Genomic DNA, 15,922 nt, shown 5'->3' with positions numbered 1-15,922 from the left:
TTACACTTTTTGGTTTTTGTTTTAAATTTTCATATCTTAATTTATTTCAATTTAACTCAATTTAATTTATTTTTTTTTTTTTACTTTTACTTTTAATTAGTTATAGCTTGTTTTTATGTTCTTAGGTATTAAATCGTAATTAATTCTTTTTGATCCATTTCCCTTTTCGGTGGATCTTGCATCAATATGCATCTGCTTCAATTTTTACTGAAAAAGTTTGAATCAAAACGATTAAAATATATTTTAAAGTGTAATCAAACTTATAAAACACAACCAAAATATAACTGTAATCATGTCTAACTGGGACAAGAAGAGATACGTTCCCAAGGAAGGTGGGTCTTTTTTACCTCCTCAATTGAACGACTTTACCAACAAATCAACAGATGAAATAGTAAAAGAATTGAATAAATTGCCCTTTTTCATGACTAGTTTGAATGAAGAAAATAGTGAAGATAACATGCAATTAGAAGCCTTGAAAGCACTAGTGTACGATGGAGAACCAGAAGAAATAGCAACAAATTTCAAGAACCAGGGAAATGATTGTTTTAAATCTAAAGACTACAAAAATGCTGTCATATACTACTCCAAGGGCATTGCTGTATTGACCAATCCCGAAAATAAAACTGAATCAAATATTGTGGATTTAGATATTCTAAAAGTTTTATATTTAAATCGTTCAATAGCTAATTTCAATTTAAAAAACTACAGAAGATCCATCAATGATTCCAAAGAAGTACTAAAAATCGATATCAAAAACATAAAGGCTTATTATCGAATTGGGCTAGCTTATCTCGCATTAGACAAGTTTCAAGAGGCTAAAGAATCTGTTCAATTTGCTGAGGACTTGATGAGATCAGATACTTTGTTGAAGACTAAAACAAATGAATTATCAATAAAAGGCTTGAATGAAAAAATTAAACAAAGACAAGAGTATTTTAATCAAATTGAGAAAAACAGAAAATTAAAAGAGCTCAAGGAAAAATTTTTGTTAAAGGCCACTCAAATTAGAAATATCAAGTTGTTAAGTAGTTCAGATTCGTACATAAACAACAAGGCCTCCTTTGATGAATATTTCAAAAACTCGAATTTGAATCTCGAGTATTACCTTGAAGATTTTAAAGACATTCAATCTCAGTTAATTTTTCCTGTGATAGTGATTCATCCTATTGAAAATAAGTTTGATTTTGTTCAAGCCTTTGGAGAGTTATCCAATGCTTCAGATTTATTAAAATTGCTCTATAACGATGATAATGAACGTTATTTTAACAACATCAAGAGAAAGCAAATATTTTTAGAAACTGATAAAGGTGGTTTGATTAAGTTGGGCAAAAATGTTGAAATCTCTCAAGTTTTGCAACAACAGGAACCTAAAATTCCTTTATTTGATAAATGCTTAAGAGTATATATTGTTGATAAAAGTGATATTTCCAGTTGGATAAAACAATGGAAAGAAAACAAAGAAAAAAATGATTCTGAAAGATAAACTATATAGCCTTTACTTTTATTTATTTATTTATTTATTTATTTAACTAATTAAATTGGGATTTTTCAAGCCAATTTTAGAATCTATTTGTTTTAATGTAAGTTTTCCTACGTAAGAGTCAAATTTCAACGACCATAGTTTATCATCTTTGCCAATTTTAGTTAATATAAAATTCAAAATGAAATAATAAAACTTGGTACAAATCTCATCAAAACTACCATATGGAGTGTTTTGTTTCAAGTAATATAAAACTTCATTTCTATGGTATTTTTTCAATGCAATTAAATTGAAGTTGGAATTGTTTCTTAAACCAAAAATAATCTGATTGATATTAGCTAGAAAACATTGCGACCAAACCAAAAACAATTTTGCATTGTAGTTGCTATCAAAATCATAATGTCTCTTGTATTTGTGTGTCTTCAACTCAACATACTCATACTGGTTGCTGGATGGATTTCTTTTAATTGCACAATCAACTTCAGCTCTTATAATAACTGATATGTCGTTGAATTTTCTTTTGACAACAGTGCAAAATTGGGAATTGTCCATTTCTCTATTTTCTCGATTTGACATGTTGATTAGAAAATTTTCAAATTTGAATCCTGAGTAGATGAACTTCAAATGATTCTCTGGATAGTACTTTCTCTCAATGTCCTGATCCTCATTGTTGATGACGTACAAATTGCCCTCATGCCATTGCAAGATATAGTCAAGGGACTCTCTGTTCTTGTATGGCAACATGAACAATTTGAAGAGAGAGTTCCGAAAACCAACAATGTTCCCAGTGAGTTTGCTGGTTCTGTATTCTTCCACATTGTCGTTGCAGTAGTCAATTGACTTGACTAGCCCTTCCAACGACCAGTTCTTTACACTGAATTTCTCCTCAAGAATACCAAAGTTATACCCATTTAGCAAATTGTTGTTGGTGGCGCTGGTGGGTCTGAAGCTGTTTATCGTTGCATTGCTTACAAAACCCAACTCAGACTTATCATTAACAGAATACTCATAGCAATGGGATCGCGAATATGTGGCTATCTCTATGGGGTCTGAGACTCTTACTGCTTTGTTTTTGTCCAAGTTTTTGATAATATCACTAACAAAAATGGAGTATTCCTTTTGTTCATTCGAATTGCTCTTTTTTTGGTGTGTATGGTCATTTTTGTCTAAGCTTAACTTGCTCAACTCATCAACAGGTACTGTACTCGCTATTGTTCCCTGAATCATGCTAATATATACACTTATATTCCTTTTCGCAGTCTTCCAATAAAATTCTACAAAAAAAATAGGGCCAGAAACAAAATTAGAGAGTTTTCTTTTATATTTGAAGATTGAAGCATTTTATTTTTTTCCTCTTGGTACTTATTTTTTCCTCTCAATTCTTCAACACATCAGCTTATTCAATGCAAAACAGCTGAAAGTCCTTCACCAACTCCTAACATGTCTCTGATTGCTTCTAAAATTGCCCCCTCGATTGTTGTATTTGGTGGTAATGGCTTTGTAGGTAAAAGAATCTGCCAGGCAGGCATCAATGCTGGCTTTAGTGTCACTTCTCTCTCGTCCTCTGGGGTTCCTCCAAAACCTGTCGTTGAAGAAGACTCTCAATGGATCAGCAAAGTCGACTGGCAAAAGGCAAATGTTTTCGATCCAGATTCCTACAAGAAACACTTGAAGAACAAAACATCAGTGGTTCATTCTATCGGTATTTTGTTTGAGAATTCAAACTACAAGGACTCTTTATCTGATAGTCCATTCAGCTTTCTTAAAAAATTCAACCCATTAGGTGCAAATCCCTTGAAGAAGGCAAATGAGTCTCTCACCTATGAAAAGATGAACAAACAATCTGCTTTGATATTGGCAAAGGCATACGCTGAACAATTGCTGGAATCCAATGCTTTGCCAGAAACTAAGGTTGAGTCTCCATCCTTCGTTTATATCTCTGCAGACCAGGGATTTCCTGGTCTTTCCAAAGGTTACTTGCAAACTAAAAGAGAAGCTGAACAACAGTTGAAGCTGGATTATGAGAACATATTCAGGTCTATCATTATGAGACCCGGATTTATGTATGATGAAACTGATAAAAAAAGTGTTCGAAGCGTTTTCTCAACATTAGCTAATATTGGAAACAAAATTCCAGTTGTCGATTTATTAGTAAGACCAAGTATTTCAACACAAAAAGTTGGTATCTCTGCAATTAGAAGAATCCAAGATAAAAAATTTAGTGGAATAGTATTCTTAGATGCAATAGTCAACAACTACTAGTGTTACTAGTGTTATCTATTGAATTGTATATATAGCTATAATGCTGCAACCTACCAAGTCTTTGTGGATCTCTTTTACTTATGTATATATATACGCCTATGTTTTTAAAAAATAAAATTAATTTTTTTTCAATTGTTTATTAATATATATATATATATATATATATAATTTCATCTCAAAATTTCAAAGATTTCAAAGGATCTACTTTTTTATTCTTGTTGAAAAGTTTTTTACTGTTTTTCACAACTTTTGAGTTTTTGAATTTAAGCTTCTTCTTATTATGTTTATGAGGAACAAAAGATTTTAAGCTCAATTTCTCATCTTTTCGGAGATTAGCAGGCAATAAATAGTTTGGAACTCTTTTTAAATGAGGTTGCACTCTTGAAGGATGCAATTCTTTATCGTGTTTCAAAATATCCAAATCGTTTGGATTTTCATTGAAATGTCTTTTTAACTTTGCATTATTTAGAATTTCCAATTTGATTTCTTTAACTCTTGCCTCTCTAATAGCAACGTTTGTCACAGCTCTAAAGGCATCTTCACATCTATATCTGAAATTTTCTAAATGTTCCATATTGAAATTATAAGGATTAACTTCCAAACCGTACTTTTTTTGTTTGGCAATGATTCTTTCTAAAACTTTTTCATCATATTTAGCTGAGGCTAGTGAAGATTGCTTGTGTTTGCCATGCTCTTTGCTGTCTACAACAAACGACAATGCCATACCAGATTTATCTCCTCTAGCAGTTCTTCCAATACGATGTATATATGCAGTTGATGTTGTTGGTAGATCAAAATTTAAAACACAGGCAACGTTATGGAAGTCTACACCTCTTGAAACACTATACTCGCTGTCTGTTTTTTTAATTTTTTTATTTTGTTTATTTTGTTTATTAGATGAGGGTTCTTTTTCAGAGGTATTGTCATCTTGTTTATTATTTTCGTTATCATTTTGAGTATTATTTTTGGTGGAATTTTGAATATAGTTTGATTCATCAGTAGCAATTAACAAATGAATGATGTTTTTATTGAATTGGTTAATTATACTCAATCTTGAATTTATAGGTAATTCACTGTTTAAAATTGAAGAGCTGATAGAAAACTGTTCCAAAAATAATTTCAATCTATAAGATCTATCAATATTATTGACAAATATAAGAATTTTACCTTTAACTAGATTCAATTTTAATATTATATAAATTATTAAAAATTTGTTAAATTCATTTGATTTGATATAATATTGGAATAGCTTATTGGAATTTAAGACATTGGAATCGTTTAGCTTCAAAGTGACTGGGTTATTTGTAAACCAGGATTTTATCAATTCTAAATCATCATTAAGTGTTGCAGTCATTAAAAAGGATTGAACTGAATTTGAATTTGAAAATCGATTTGAACGGATTAGCTCTTCCAAATTATTTAAATCGTCTTTATAACCATAAGAAAACATTAAATCTACTTCGTCAATTGCTAAAAAAGAGAGATTTTTAAATATAAGGTCAGTTAAACTATTATTATCCACATTTTTTTCGTTACCAGCACCATTGTTCTTTTTGTTATTTCGATCGTTCGAGTTTCTCCTCACTATTAAATTCAATAATCTAGTTGGAGTTGAAATGATAATTTCGGGCTGATCCAATAACAAGTTGGAGAGTAATGTGTCATTGACTAAACTTGAATCAGATAAATTCAAAAACTTGATTTGATTTGAGCAAAATATTAGAATTTTATTCAATAAATCATAAACTTGATTGGATAATTCTTTTGTGGGAACTAGAATTATAGCTTTGACTTGATGATTACTGCTGTTGGACTTTGCATCAGTAAGCTGTGATTGCTGTTCCAATATGGATTGAATAATGGGTATCACATAGGCAGCAGTTTTCCCAGAACCAGTTGTTGCCTTTGCAATGACATCCTTTTTCTCATTAAGTGCCATTGAAATGACTTTTGATTGAACCAAAGTTGGGTTTTCAAATCCCAAGTGGTTTATGGCTTGGAGAAGTCGTGGGTCTAAATTGAATGAATCAAAGGTTGCATCCTGATCAATGTAGACTTTTTCTGCTGCAACTAGGGTGTTGGAAGACATAATAAGATATCAGAGAAATGGCAAAGCTGAATAGATCAAAACAGAGATCTCTTTGATTTCTTTCTGGGTTTTGAAGAGTTAAATTTCAACCCAAAAAATTTCAATTTTTTTTTTCAAAGCAGAATCCACAAACCCGGTCTCAAGCATTTGACTACGTAATCACACGTGATATTATATATTGCTTACATACTTTGAAATTACTTTCTTTAGGAATCGAACCGACGTCTCTGTCTATGATCACGTGCTTTGGAAGGTTTTGTTAAACTTAATCAGCGATGGAAAATGCCTTCCTTTTCTTCTCTGTAATATAAGTCGTCTTATAGGCAGTTTATTGATAAAATGGATTTGACCAAGATATTAGACACAACCCCAGAACCCCCAATAATAAATCCTATATACAATTTAGTCTCCCAGAATGACGTGAACCACAATTTCCACGATCCCAACAGCCTCAACAGCGCCAACAATGCGATCAATAGCTACACCATGAACAATCTTCCTGATGGGGTTTTTCACCATGAGAATGAGTATTGGTTGCCAACTCCAATGGCAGACTTTCAAAAGGAACTAACTGACCAAATTGTCTCTTTGCACTATTCTGACATATTGAAGTACTTTGAGACTGATGACAACGACCAGCTATTGATCGACTCGTTGCAGGAGCTCTACTTGAACTCTCAACTAGTTTCGAATCATCCTTATTTGCTAATTAAAAACTACATGCCAAAATCGTTAACGTCAAAAGATATTCCCAAAAAACTAAGCGAAACTAGTGGGAAATTCAGAATCTTAAGAAATTTGATTGAAATATTCAATGGAATTGCTGACCAAAAACGAAACTATTACTACAACTGGAAAACTAGAAAGAATAACTTGAATTCCTTCAATTATTTCAATAAAAATTCTGAAAATATTTCTAGTTATTCTACCACGCAGTCTAAAAAGTCCAATAGATCTCATGATTTTGAAAGAAATTTAATTATAGTAGCAAGGTCTGGCGAAACTGTGGATTTAATTGAAGCTCTACTATTAGGTTTAAAAGTTAATATTAAAAGATTCACAGGAAACTACTTGAAGGATCCTTCGAAATTGAAAAATTCAATTTTTAAAAAAATACCAAATAACAATAACAACAATACTAATATTTATAACGAAATGAATAACATTAACGGAAACAATTTAAATCACTATAATAATAGTAATTTCAATGAAAACAGTAGCAGAAGTTTTAATAACAACTTGAATTTTGTTCCAAAAAATCTTTGTAACGTTTACCTATTTGCTTCTTCTGAAGATCAAAATCAAAACATCTCAAAAACTCAACTAATCACTTTTTTCAAAGATAAAAAAATAGATCTAATTATATCCTTTGATATTACTTTTGATATTAATTTACCATTTGTTAAAACTCTAAGATCTCTAAATATCAATAACAACTATACACAATCATCTGTTTCAATAATAAGGTTGGTTCCAATTAACACAATAGAGCATATTGCTTTGTACTTTAGAAATCAATACACAATTAGAAACACAGATTATTTAATGGCAGTCACCAGTGCTGTTGTTGTGTTAAGAGGCAAAGTGGGAATTTTATCTCCAGATTTAAAACCAATATATTCTCATAACTTGACCTATCTATCAGATTGGCTACTAAATCATTCAAACCCAAATTCTAAAAATAATTACCTATACTGGCCCTTACCTAAGATGAGTTCAATTCCCAAATTTAATTCCTTGGATGTTGAAAAATCTCTACTAACAGAAGTTCATTATACTTTAGATGACGATTATTCGGATCTAGACGACTTGCTAATCGACGAAAATCTAAGAAAGCATGAAAAATTCTATTTCAATAAAAACTACTATTTTTTCTATAATTTTAAAAGATTGAATAAAAATTATTTATCAAATCCTTTGAAACAAGATTTATCATTGTTAACTGGAATCAACTCAGTTAACAATTTTAAAAACTTTTCAACAAATTTAACTCATAAGTTACTACAATCATTAAATTTAAATTATTCATATTACAATAATTTCATTTTAAATTATTTTGATTTAGAAGTTTCAAATTTTAAAAACGCAAGACAGGATGATCTAAATCTTGCTAAAAGTGAATATTCTAAATTTATCAATGATTTTAATCACTTAAGTTTAAGAAAGAAATTGAATATTAATAACCATAAAAAAAAATTAAACTTATCCAAAGAAAAAAAAGAAAAAATTAAAAAGTTAGATGAAGAATTCAGCCACATTTTAAACGAATTTGATAAAAAAGAAGAAAATAGTATGGATAAGGAAAACTCAAACTCTTTGAAAAAGTGGAAAGAAAACCAACTAAAGATTTTAACTTTGACTGAACTAAACGCTTCCAAAATTTCCAAAATAAAATCTATTAAAACAGAAAATGATTACCTCAAAGTACAATTGAGCAGTGCCGAAACATCAATAAAGGAGACTGATAGTGAAATCACTCTCACTCAAATGGAAAATGACACATTGCTTGAAAACCTAAACGTTTTCTTGGATGAGTTTAATGAGGGCAATAGAAAAGAAGATCAGCTCGAAGTTGACAAAAATGTCGAAAATAGAAATTTAGAAATCAAAAAAATAGAAAGCCAAATAACAGACGTTTTGTTGTGTATCGATGAATTAAACAAACACCAGAGAAACAGAAGCAGCCGAAGGGCACAGAGATGAAGTAAAAGGGACCGAAGTGCCAACAAGCCAATAACCACACAAGAGGAGGTGAAAGTGCTTAAAGTTTTATTCTGTTTCAACATGTTTATAGTTGGGTAAGCTAAAGATAGCAAGATATATTTGCATCAAGCATTTTGAAGATTGCCCGGAAAAACCCCAAAGCTACTGTGAAAAGTCAACAACATACTTTTTTTTTGTGTTAGTAACTGAGTTCCATTTCCATTTCCACTTCTATGTTTTCGTTCTATTTGGAATATTTCTCTGGCTTCTGCTTCTCAACTTGTTCTTAATTCTTCAAACCGATTAGTGCGTGCTTCTCAAACGCATGATGCTGCAAACCCCAAATCCTATATGGCTAACATTTCTAAAGACCTTTTAAGTTCAAAACCAAACTGTAATTTTTGTCTATAACATGGAACATAACTATTTATGATTAGGTGATTGATATCACCTCTAGCAAAAAGTATTTCTAAATGTTTTTGTTTGGCTGAAATTACTTGGAAGCTGACTGGTTTTGCTTTGAAAACTTCTATATTTTGTGTTTGGTGATTAGCGATATCCCAAATTATCTCTTCCCTGTTTCTTTTCGTCTGCAAAAAAAATCATCACAACTAATGAATCACTAACGTTTTAAAATTTTCAGAACCTTACACAATTTATCACCTTTATTTATTTCCTAAAACAAAAAAAGTAATATGATTCTGATTAATAAATCTTATTCCTTTTTGCTTTTAGCTTTATTATTTTCAAAAATGTAATATATATAAATGAACTGAACAACTAATTTTTATTTTCACTATTTCACTACTTCATATTTTTTTGTATTAAAAGTCTTTATTAACAATGATTCAAACAGTTTCTACAAATTCAGCAAAGAATTCTAATCCAAAATTAAAACAAAAAACCCTCCATGAGACAGTTTCTAGGAAAATCCATAGAACCAAGACTGGCAGAATATTCACGCAAGACCTCAAAAATATCTATTCAATACTTCTTCTTAATTTAGATTTAAGTGAGAAGCCCTCACATAATAAAAATAAAAATGGTTTGAGCTTATCACATATATTTAGTTTAAGGTCTTTTGGAAAACAGCATCCTTATTCCTTTTATATAAACGATGCCATTAACAGAATGGGAAATTTGTGCTTAGATGTCAATCTATCTCCCAGTACGAGCACATCAATCTCTTATCAAATAAAACCAGATTTGGCTTCATCTTTAGTTCAAATATTCTTCATCGCTAAACTTCTTCATACTCCATCTGATAGAACTCGTTCTAAACCAAAGGAAAATGTTGTTATGCAGCCAACACCCAAAGGCGTGGCTATTCTCTATGCTTTCTGCAAACAACATGGCATTAAGAATGACAGCTTGCCTCTTATAATCAAGTCAAATTTTAACTCAATGAACTTAACAATATTTGATAGAAATCAGTTTGATGATAGAATAGTATATTCAGATTACCTAATTCATTTATTATTTTTGAAACTTATGGGGCCTTCTCCCAACATATGGAGTCCTCAAAATGATAGTGATCCTATTCCAATTGATATAGTTGATGAATTATCTAATAGCCAAAAAAATCAAGATTTTAATAGTTTTTTAGATTTTACAAGCAATGTTCATGACCCAATAAAATTCAATAACAACAATTCAACATTGCTAGATTTTGGTGAAATAACTAAGCTGAATTCTTTTGAAAGCAGTCCCAAAAGAGATAGTGGATTTCTTAAACCAAGCAAAACTGAAAATAAAAAATACTCTAATCATAGTGCTTCAACCAAATCTTCGAAGATCTCTCCATTTGCTCATAAATTTTTTACCAATCCAGAATCTGACTCTCATGTTCAATACTATGTTTCCAGCAAGGGCGTTAGATTATATTATAATTATCGTTACTCATCAAATGAATCAACTCCAGATGTTAAAGATATAACAGTCCAATATTCGTTTATTGGCAAAGCTGCCTGGCAATGGCTAATGGACTGCACAGATATAACTTCAAAAGATCAGGCTGCTGATATCATGAGCTTATTTGTCAAGTTCAATCTAATAAAACCTGTGCTACACTATCCTTCAACTGCTCCCCAAACTGGATTTCAACTTTCAAAGACTGCTTTTTATACATTAACTGAGGAAGGCTGGGAAACAATCAAGTGGGATCGCTTGCTAAACAAAAAGCTTAGTAATGAAACCAAAATAAAAAGAATTATATCGCTTCAAGAGAGATTATCTGAATTATCTAGAAAACCTTCTTTATTAGTTTCAAACAGTAACGGATCAAATGGCTCAAATGAATCTAATGAACCATCTATAAATTCTAACATCATGGAACTTAATCAGAATCTTTCCTTGAAAAAAGTACTAAAGGATCCAGGATTGAGATATCTTTTCAGAAAACACTTGGAAAAAGAACTTTGTGTTGAAAATTTCGACTCTTATAATGAGATAATGAAGTTCAACTCTGAAATGATGAAATTAAAAAAGTATCTCAAACAAAAGGAAGAAATAAAAAAAACACTAATTAAGGACATGTCGACTATGCTATCATCCATGGGAAAAGATAATAATTGCCCCAAAAAATCAAGGTTGTCAGAAAGCAATAGAAATCGGTTGATTATCAGCATATCAAACGACTGTATGACATCTGCATACAATATATATGGCACATATTTGACAATTGGGGCTCCATATGAGCTAAATATAAATCATCTGTTAAAGCAAGAAATCAATAAAGTTATGATGCATCCAACTTCTCCCATCAATCAAAAGACCCATTCAGAGATTCTTTCTGAATTTGGTTCATCTGGATTAGATCTTTCTAACAACAATCGTAATCTAAGTTCCAGCCAGCGAGATGTTGCAACTGTGATAAAATCAAAATTCCATTCTAGTTCAAAGCTTGCTCAAGAACAAATAAAGTCTTCTAGTTTGAAAAAGAGAGCAAATCTGAACCTAAGCATTGATATTGCAAAGATAAATTTAAATAGTGAAAAGACTCACTCATTTCTCTCTGATTCTGATTCAAGTTTAGATTCTGGATCAGAAGACAACTTTTGTTCACTTAATGGTCAAGGTTATGACAAGGAATCAACATTAATCGAAAGAGAAATACCATTAACACCCACCGAGGCCACTGTAAAAGATAGTTTGTCTTTATTGAACCAGATATATCCTTTACTTAATAAAGTATCTTCACATATGTATACTTTGATGCAAATTGATTCTTTGCCCAAATTCTTCAAATCGAATATTTTTAACGACCCTAAGGATATTTGATAATTTTTCTTCACTGTTGTATTTTTAATCATTAGTTATTAATGACTTGTTTTTTTGTGTTTTTATTTTTGTTTTTGTTTTTTTTGTTTTATTTTTAAAGCTCCTTGTTATTTAATTTTAATTTTAATTTTCTGTACAGCTAAAATGGACTTAGTTTTTAGAAATAGCCTATACATAATTCAATAGACATCCACAAATATAAATTAATTATTATAATAAGAAGAGTAATTCTAATAGTTTTAATTTATTATTGACATACATACTGATTCCCAAGTATATAAACAACAGATCAGAAAAACTAAAACGACTATAATATTTAAATTGGTTGAAGAACTGTTCCTCTTTTAATTTTAGCCCAACCGATCAATCTCCAATGTTTATCAATCTTTCTTGAAAGTGCGATCTTTTCGTTAATTTCAGTACAAGCAGGTTTTGTTAAACGCAATCTTGCCATATCAGCCTTTACAGCAACGACAGTGGCACCAATTGTATTTGAACCGACATTTACCATAATAATTTCTTTATTTTCTAATTTTTTGACTTTGATTTTCCTTGTAGTTTCAGTTTTGACACCTAGCAATCTTCTTAAAAGAAAATAATTCACTTCAATTTCAATAAACACATCAGGTAAGTGACCTTTGGCACCAACAACTTGACCAATCAAACGATCAGCTCTACATAAAGCAGGATCGATTCTCGTACCAACCCCAATTAAACCACCAGGAACAGCAAATTTTAGACTATTTTCTTCTGTATTCAACGATACTATGTTTGAAAATACTCTACGACATCTAATTAAACCGGTATCAGCATCTCTGGTAACCAAACCTGGTCTTACTTCAATTTCATCGCCTATTTTGAAGACACCACTTAAAATGGAACCACCGGCAACACCACCTTTTAAATCGTCAATTTCAGTACCTGGTTTGTTGACATCAAAAGAACGAATAACTATAAGACGGGGAGGAGTCATGAAATCTCTCACAGGAACAGGAATAGTTTTACAGATGAATTCATTGACAGCATCAATATTGTATTTTAATTGAGCAGAAATTGGAACAACTGGAGCACCATCGGCAATTGTACCTCTAATGAATTTTAGAATTGATAATTGGTGCTCAAAAGCAGATTTTTTGGACATTAAATCAACTTTGTTTTGCAACACTATGATGTGCTTTAATTTCATGATTTCAATGGCAGCTAAATGTTCAGAAGTTTGAGGTTGAGGACAAGGTTCATTACCTGCGATAAGCAATAAAGCTGCGTCCATAACAGCAGCACCGGACAACATAGTACTCATTAAAATATCATGACCTGGACAATCGACAAAGGAAACATGACGAACCAATTTATAACGACCTTTACAATTTGGAGCTTCACATTTGGGGGAAACTTCTTTGTTTGAACTGAAAGATTTATAACAGCCTGGAGGAGGACAATCTGGGTTGTCACATTTATAAATTTTGGCATTAGCATAACCCAATTTAATGGTAATATTTCTCTCCAATTCGTTTTTAAAACGAACAGTATTCTTTGAAGAAATTGCCTTGACAACAGTACTCTTTCCGTGGGCAACATGGCCAATTGTACCAATATTGATGGTGGCCTGTCTGTTAATAATCACATCGGAAGAAGCAGTCAATGTTGAAAAATCAATGTTATCAGGTTGTTCGGGCAAGCCGCCTCCTTCTTCAAAGTCGCGTTTTCTTTTTACTTCCAAATCTTCAAGGTCGTCCATAGCTGCGAAGCTCACAGACTTGCCAGATGATTTGGAAAGGTTTTCATCTGCCACTTTGGATTCTTCCTTTTTGTCTAAATTTTCTTCGTCAGATTCGTCATAATATTGAGATGTTATTTCTGGCTGGTCGCCATTGATGATAATATTCGGAGTTGCATTTTGTAAATCTTCAGCCATGTTGTATAAGGATAACTGGTATAGGTCTCTCTTGGTTCAATACTTTTGAATAAGTGATATAGGAAAGCTCTTATCTGGATCAGAGCTTGTTGAAATACTTGAACTTTATGGGTTCAATAGTTGGCTTCAGTGGACTTAACTTGCTGAGGAAAGTAGCTGCGTATGGCACAAAATTGTTCTCAATTAAAAGCGTAGGGACAGGTCTCTTGTAGTCTCCACCTCTTGTTGAATGCAGTTCACGTTAGGTCTCTTCTTATAGAGTAATTCTTACTGGCGTAGAGCAGTTGGTGATATTTCAATCAAAGCTCATTAAAATTTTTCTAATGAAAAAAAAGGCGAAAAAAGGAGATCGACGCTTACGTAATCGGATGCGATGTGTCACGAAGGTGCTTTTGCTGCTTTTGCTGCTTGTGCTGCTTGTGCTGCTTCTGGGGGTACATACACGTATAAAGAGCCTGTTTGGCAGAGAAGGGCAAAAAAAGAATAAATGGTAGGTGAAAAATAATGAATATATGACGAGAAATAACGAACAAGTGAAAAAAAGAAATGTATGAAAGTAAAAAAAGAAAAATGATTAGTGAAATGGTTAATTGAAACATTGAGCAGAAGAAGCGAAAAGGGACTAATTAGTTCTGGGTCCTCTGTCGTTGTTGTAATTGAAGTTGGGCTGGTTTGGGTTTGCATTGTTCGTGCCATTTAGAGTGTTGTTGTTCATGCTGTTCATGCTGTTCATGCTGTTCATGTTGTCGCTGTTCGTGGAATTGTTGTTTTGAGCAATTGAAGTCCTTTGATTTTGCGACACTAACGAATTCAGATACTGGAACATTTGTTGTCTGTTTTGTTGCACTTGATTCTGAGTGATTCCATGGTTTTGTGGGGCAAATAACGAGCTGTTTCTATTGTTCATATTGCCCATGCCATTTAAGTTATTGTTATTGTGATTGTGATTGTTATTGTTATTGTTGTTAGTGTTTGTGTTTGTGTTTGTTTCGCTCATGTTCATGTTCATGTTCATGCTATTGTTATTGCTATTGTTGTTTATGTTTGAATTTCCAGAGAAATGATCTTCTGTATGAAACCCAAAGTTTTCCATTACTGAACTAACATCATTGACAAATGAGTTGATGTCTCCATTCCACATGTTATCTAAGTTTTCCCATCCATCTAATGGGACTTTATTGGCAAGAGGCGACTCATTGAGATACAATAATTCTCCTAAGTTGTCATTAACATTCACATTGTTATTGTTCCCATTAAAGCTCAAAGGAACACTGCTTTGATTGTTGATAAAATCTGGTGTATTATTTAGCACTACTCCATTGACATTATGGTTATTATTATTGTTGCTGTTGTTGCCATTATTAATACTGTTAGAATTGTTTATGCTCAGTAAATTGGGATTTTGGTTAAAATTATCTATCGGTTGTGTTGGAGGATTGAATTGGAGATGAAATGGAATCTGAAAATTAGAATTTTTACTGGATGTCTTTCCACCTTGTAACGACTGAAAGGTTTGTGATTTGGAATTTGTTCTTTTTCGATAAGTTCTTTTTGGCTTCTTTCCTGAATTTTTCTTATCTTTGTCCTCGAGTTTTTTCCTTCCTCTTTTCTTGGGTACTACAGCTGGTATGCCATTAGAGTTATTTTTTTCATTATTTTCCTTGAAATTTTCTTTTACCTTTTCCTTTTCTTTTTCTTTTTCCTTTTCTTTGTTTTTTATTATCTCTTTCTCTTTTCCTTTGTCTTTCTGTGTGTCTTTATCTTTGTCTTTTTGTTTCTCTTTAACCTCGGATTTTCCTGGTTTCTCTGGTTTCTCTGACTCTTTACCTTTATTCTTTAAAGATTCCTTTGCGCTCTCTTCCAATTTTACATCTCTTTTTTTTATACTCTTACTGGTATGCGTTTCTAATTCACTCTTTTTTTTTGAAAAAAGTAAATTTAAACCGTCTTTCTCTATTTCCTTTCCTTCTTCTTTTCCCACTCCTTTAAATCTCCCTTTTTTAAAATTATCTTTCATTTGAACCTCTTTATTGTTATCACCTTCAACATTTTCCTTGATCGATTCCCTGATACTCTCTCTAATGGCACTAATTGGAGGTGAATTGATCGTCGAAGAATGCAAAAATGAACTTCTTCTACTCTTGTTATAACTCACGTTATGGTTCAACAAAGCACTGATTGGCGACGAATGATC

The 15,922-nt window shown here is 31.8% G+C and overlaps 7 protein-coding genes across 7 annotated transcripts; 4 read left to right on the top strand and 3 right to left on the bottom strand.

Annotated features, from left to right (window-relative positions):
- The first annotated feature begins 273 nt into the window (after positions 1 to 273).
- CNS1 (HSP70/90 family co-chaperone CNS1) lies at positions 274 to 1,555 on the top strand. The gene has a single exon (XM_020193410.1). It carries the CDS (start codon positions 293 to 295, stop codon positions 1,481 to 1,483), a length of 1,191 nt encoding a protein of 396 aa, XP_020046585.1. The 5' UTR covers positions 274 to 292; the 3' UTR covers positions 1,484 to 1,555.
- Positions 1,526 to 2,707, bottom strand: ASCRUDRAFT_8533 (DXO/RAI1 family decapping nuclease; the record flags this gene model as incomplete). Its single annotated transcript, XM_020194894.1, has 1 exon — positions 1,526 to 2,707. The coding sequence occupies one exon, from the start codon at positions 2,705 to 2,707 to the stop codon at positions 1,526 to 1,528; it is 1,182 nt and encodes a 393-aa protein (XP_020046584.1).
- Positions 2,708 to 2,920: 213 nt separating this feature from the next.
- COQ11 (ubiquinone biosynthesis protein COQ11) lies at positions 2,921 to 3,742 on the top strand (the record flags this gene model as incomplete). Its single annotated transcript, XM_020190647.1, has 1 exon — positions 2,921 to 3,742. One exon carries the CDS (start codon positions 2,921 to 2,923, stop codon positions 3,740 to 3,742), a length of 822 nt encoding a protein of 273 aa, XP_020046583.1.
- Positions 3,743 to 3,917: 175 nt separating this feature from the next.
- Positions 3,918 to 5,831, bottom strand: DBP9 (ATP-dependent DNA/RNA helicase; the record flags this gene model as incomplete). Its single annotated transcript, XM_020190646.1, has 2 exons — positions 3,918 to 5,291; positions 5,328 to 5,831. 2 exons carry the CDS (start codon positions 5,829 to 5,831, stop codon positions 3,918 to 3,920), a joined length of 1,878 nt encoding a protein of 625 aa, XP_020046582.1.
- A 339-nt stretch (positions 5,832 to 6,170) lies between these two features.
- Positions 6,171 to 8,534, top strand: HDA3 (Hda3p; the record flags this gene model as incomplete). The annotated part of the gene is made up of 1 exon (XM_020191843.1): positions 6,171 to 8,534. One exon carries the CDS (start codon positions 6,171 to 6,173, stop codon positions 8,532 to 8,534), a length of 2,364 nt encoding a protein of 787 aa, XP_020046581.1.
- Positions 8,535 to 9,437: 903 nt separating this feature from the next.
- Positions 9,438 to 11,798, top strand: SST2 (GTPase-activating protein SST2; the record flags this gene model as incomplete). The annotated part of the gene is made up of 3 exons (XM_020189432.1): positions 9,438 to 10,131; positions 10,252 to 11,376; positions 11,479 to 11,798. Coding segments are annotated over 3 exons (2,139 nt in total), but the record flags the coding sequence as incomplete, so codon positions are not given.
- A 331-nt stretch (positions 11,799 to 12,129) lies between these two features.
- Positions 12,130 to 13,728, bottom strand: GCD11 (translation initiation factor eIF2 subunit gamma; the record flags this gene model as incomplete). The annotated part of the gene is made up of 1 exon (XM_020190640.1): positions 12,130 to 13,728. The coding sequence occupies one exon, from the start codon at positions 13,726 to 13,728 to the stop codon at positions 12,130 to 12,132; it is 1,599 nt and encodes a 532-aa protein (XP_020046579.1).
- Positions 13,729 to 15,922: the final 2,194 nt, after the last annotated feature.

This window comes from Ascoidea rubescens (assembly GCF_001661345.1).
Source record: "Ascoidea rubescens DSM 1968 unplaced genomic scaffold ASCRUscaffold_8, whole genome shotgun sequence".
NCBI classification, from domain to species: domain Eukaryota; kingdom Fungi; phylum Ascomycota; class Saccharomycetes; order Ascoideales; family Ascoideaceae; genus Ascoidea; species Ascoidea rubescens.
This window is presented reverse-complemented; position numbering and strand designations above follow the sequence as displayed.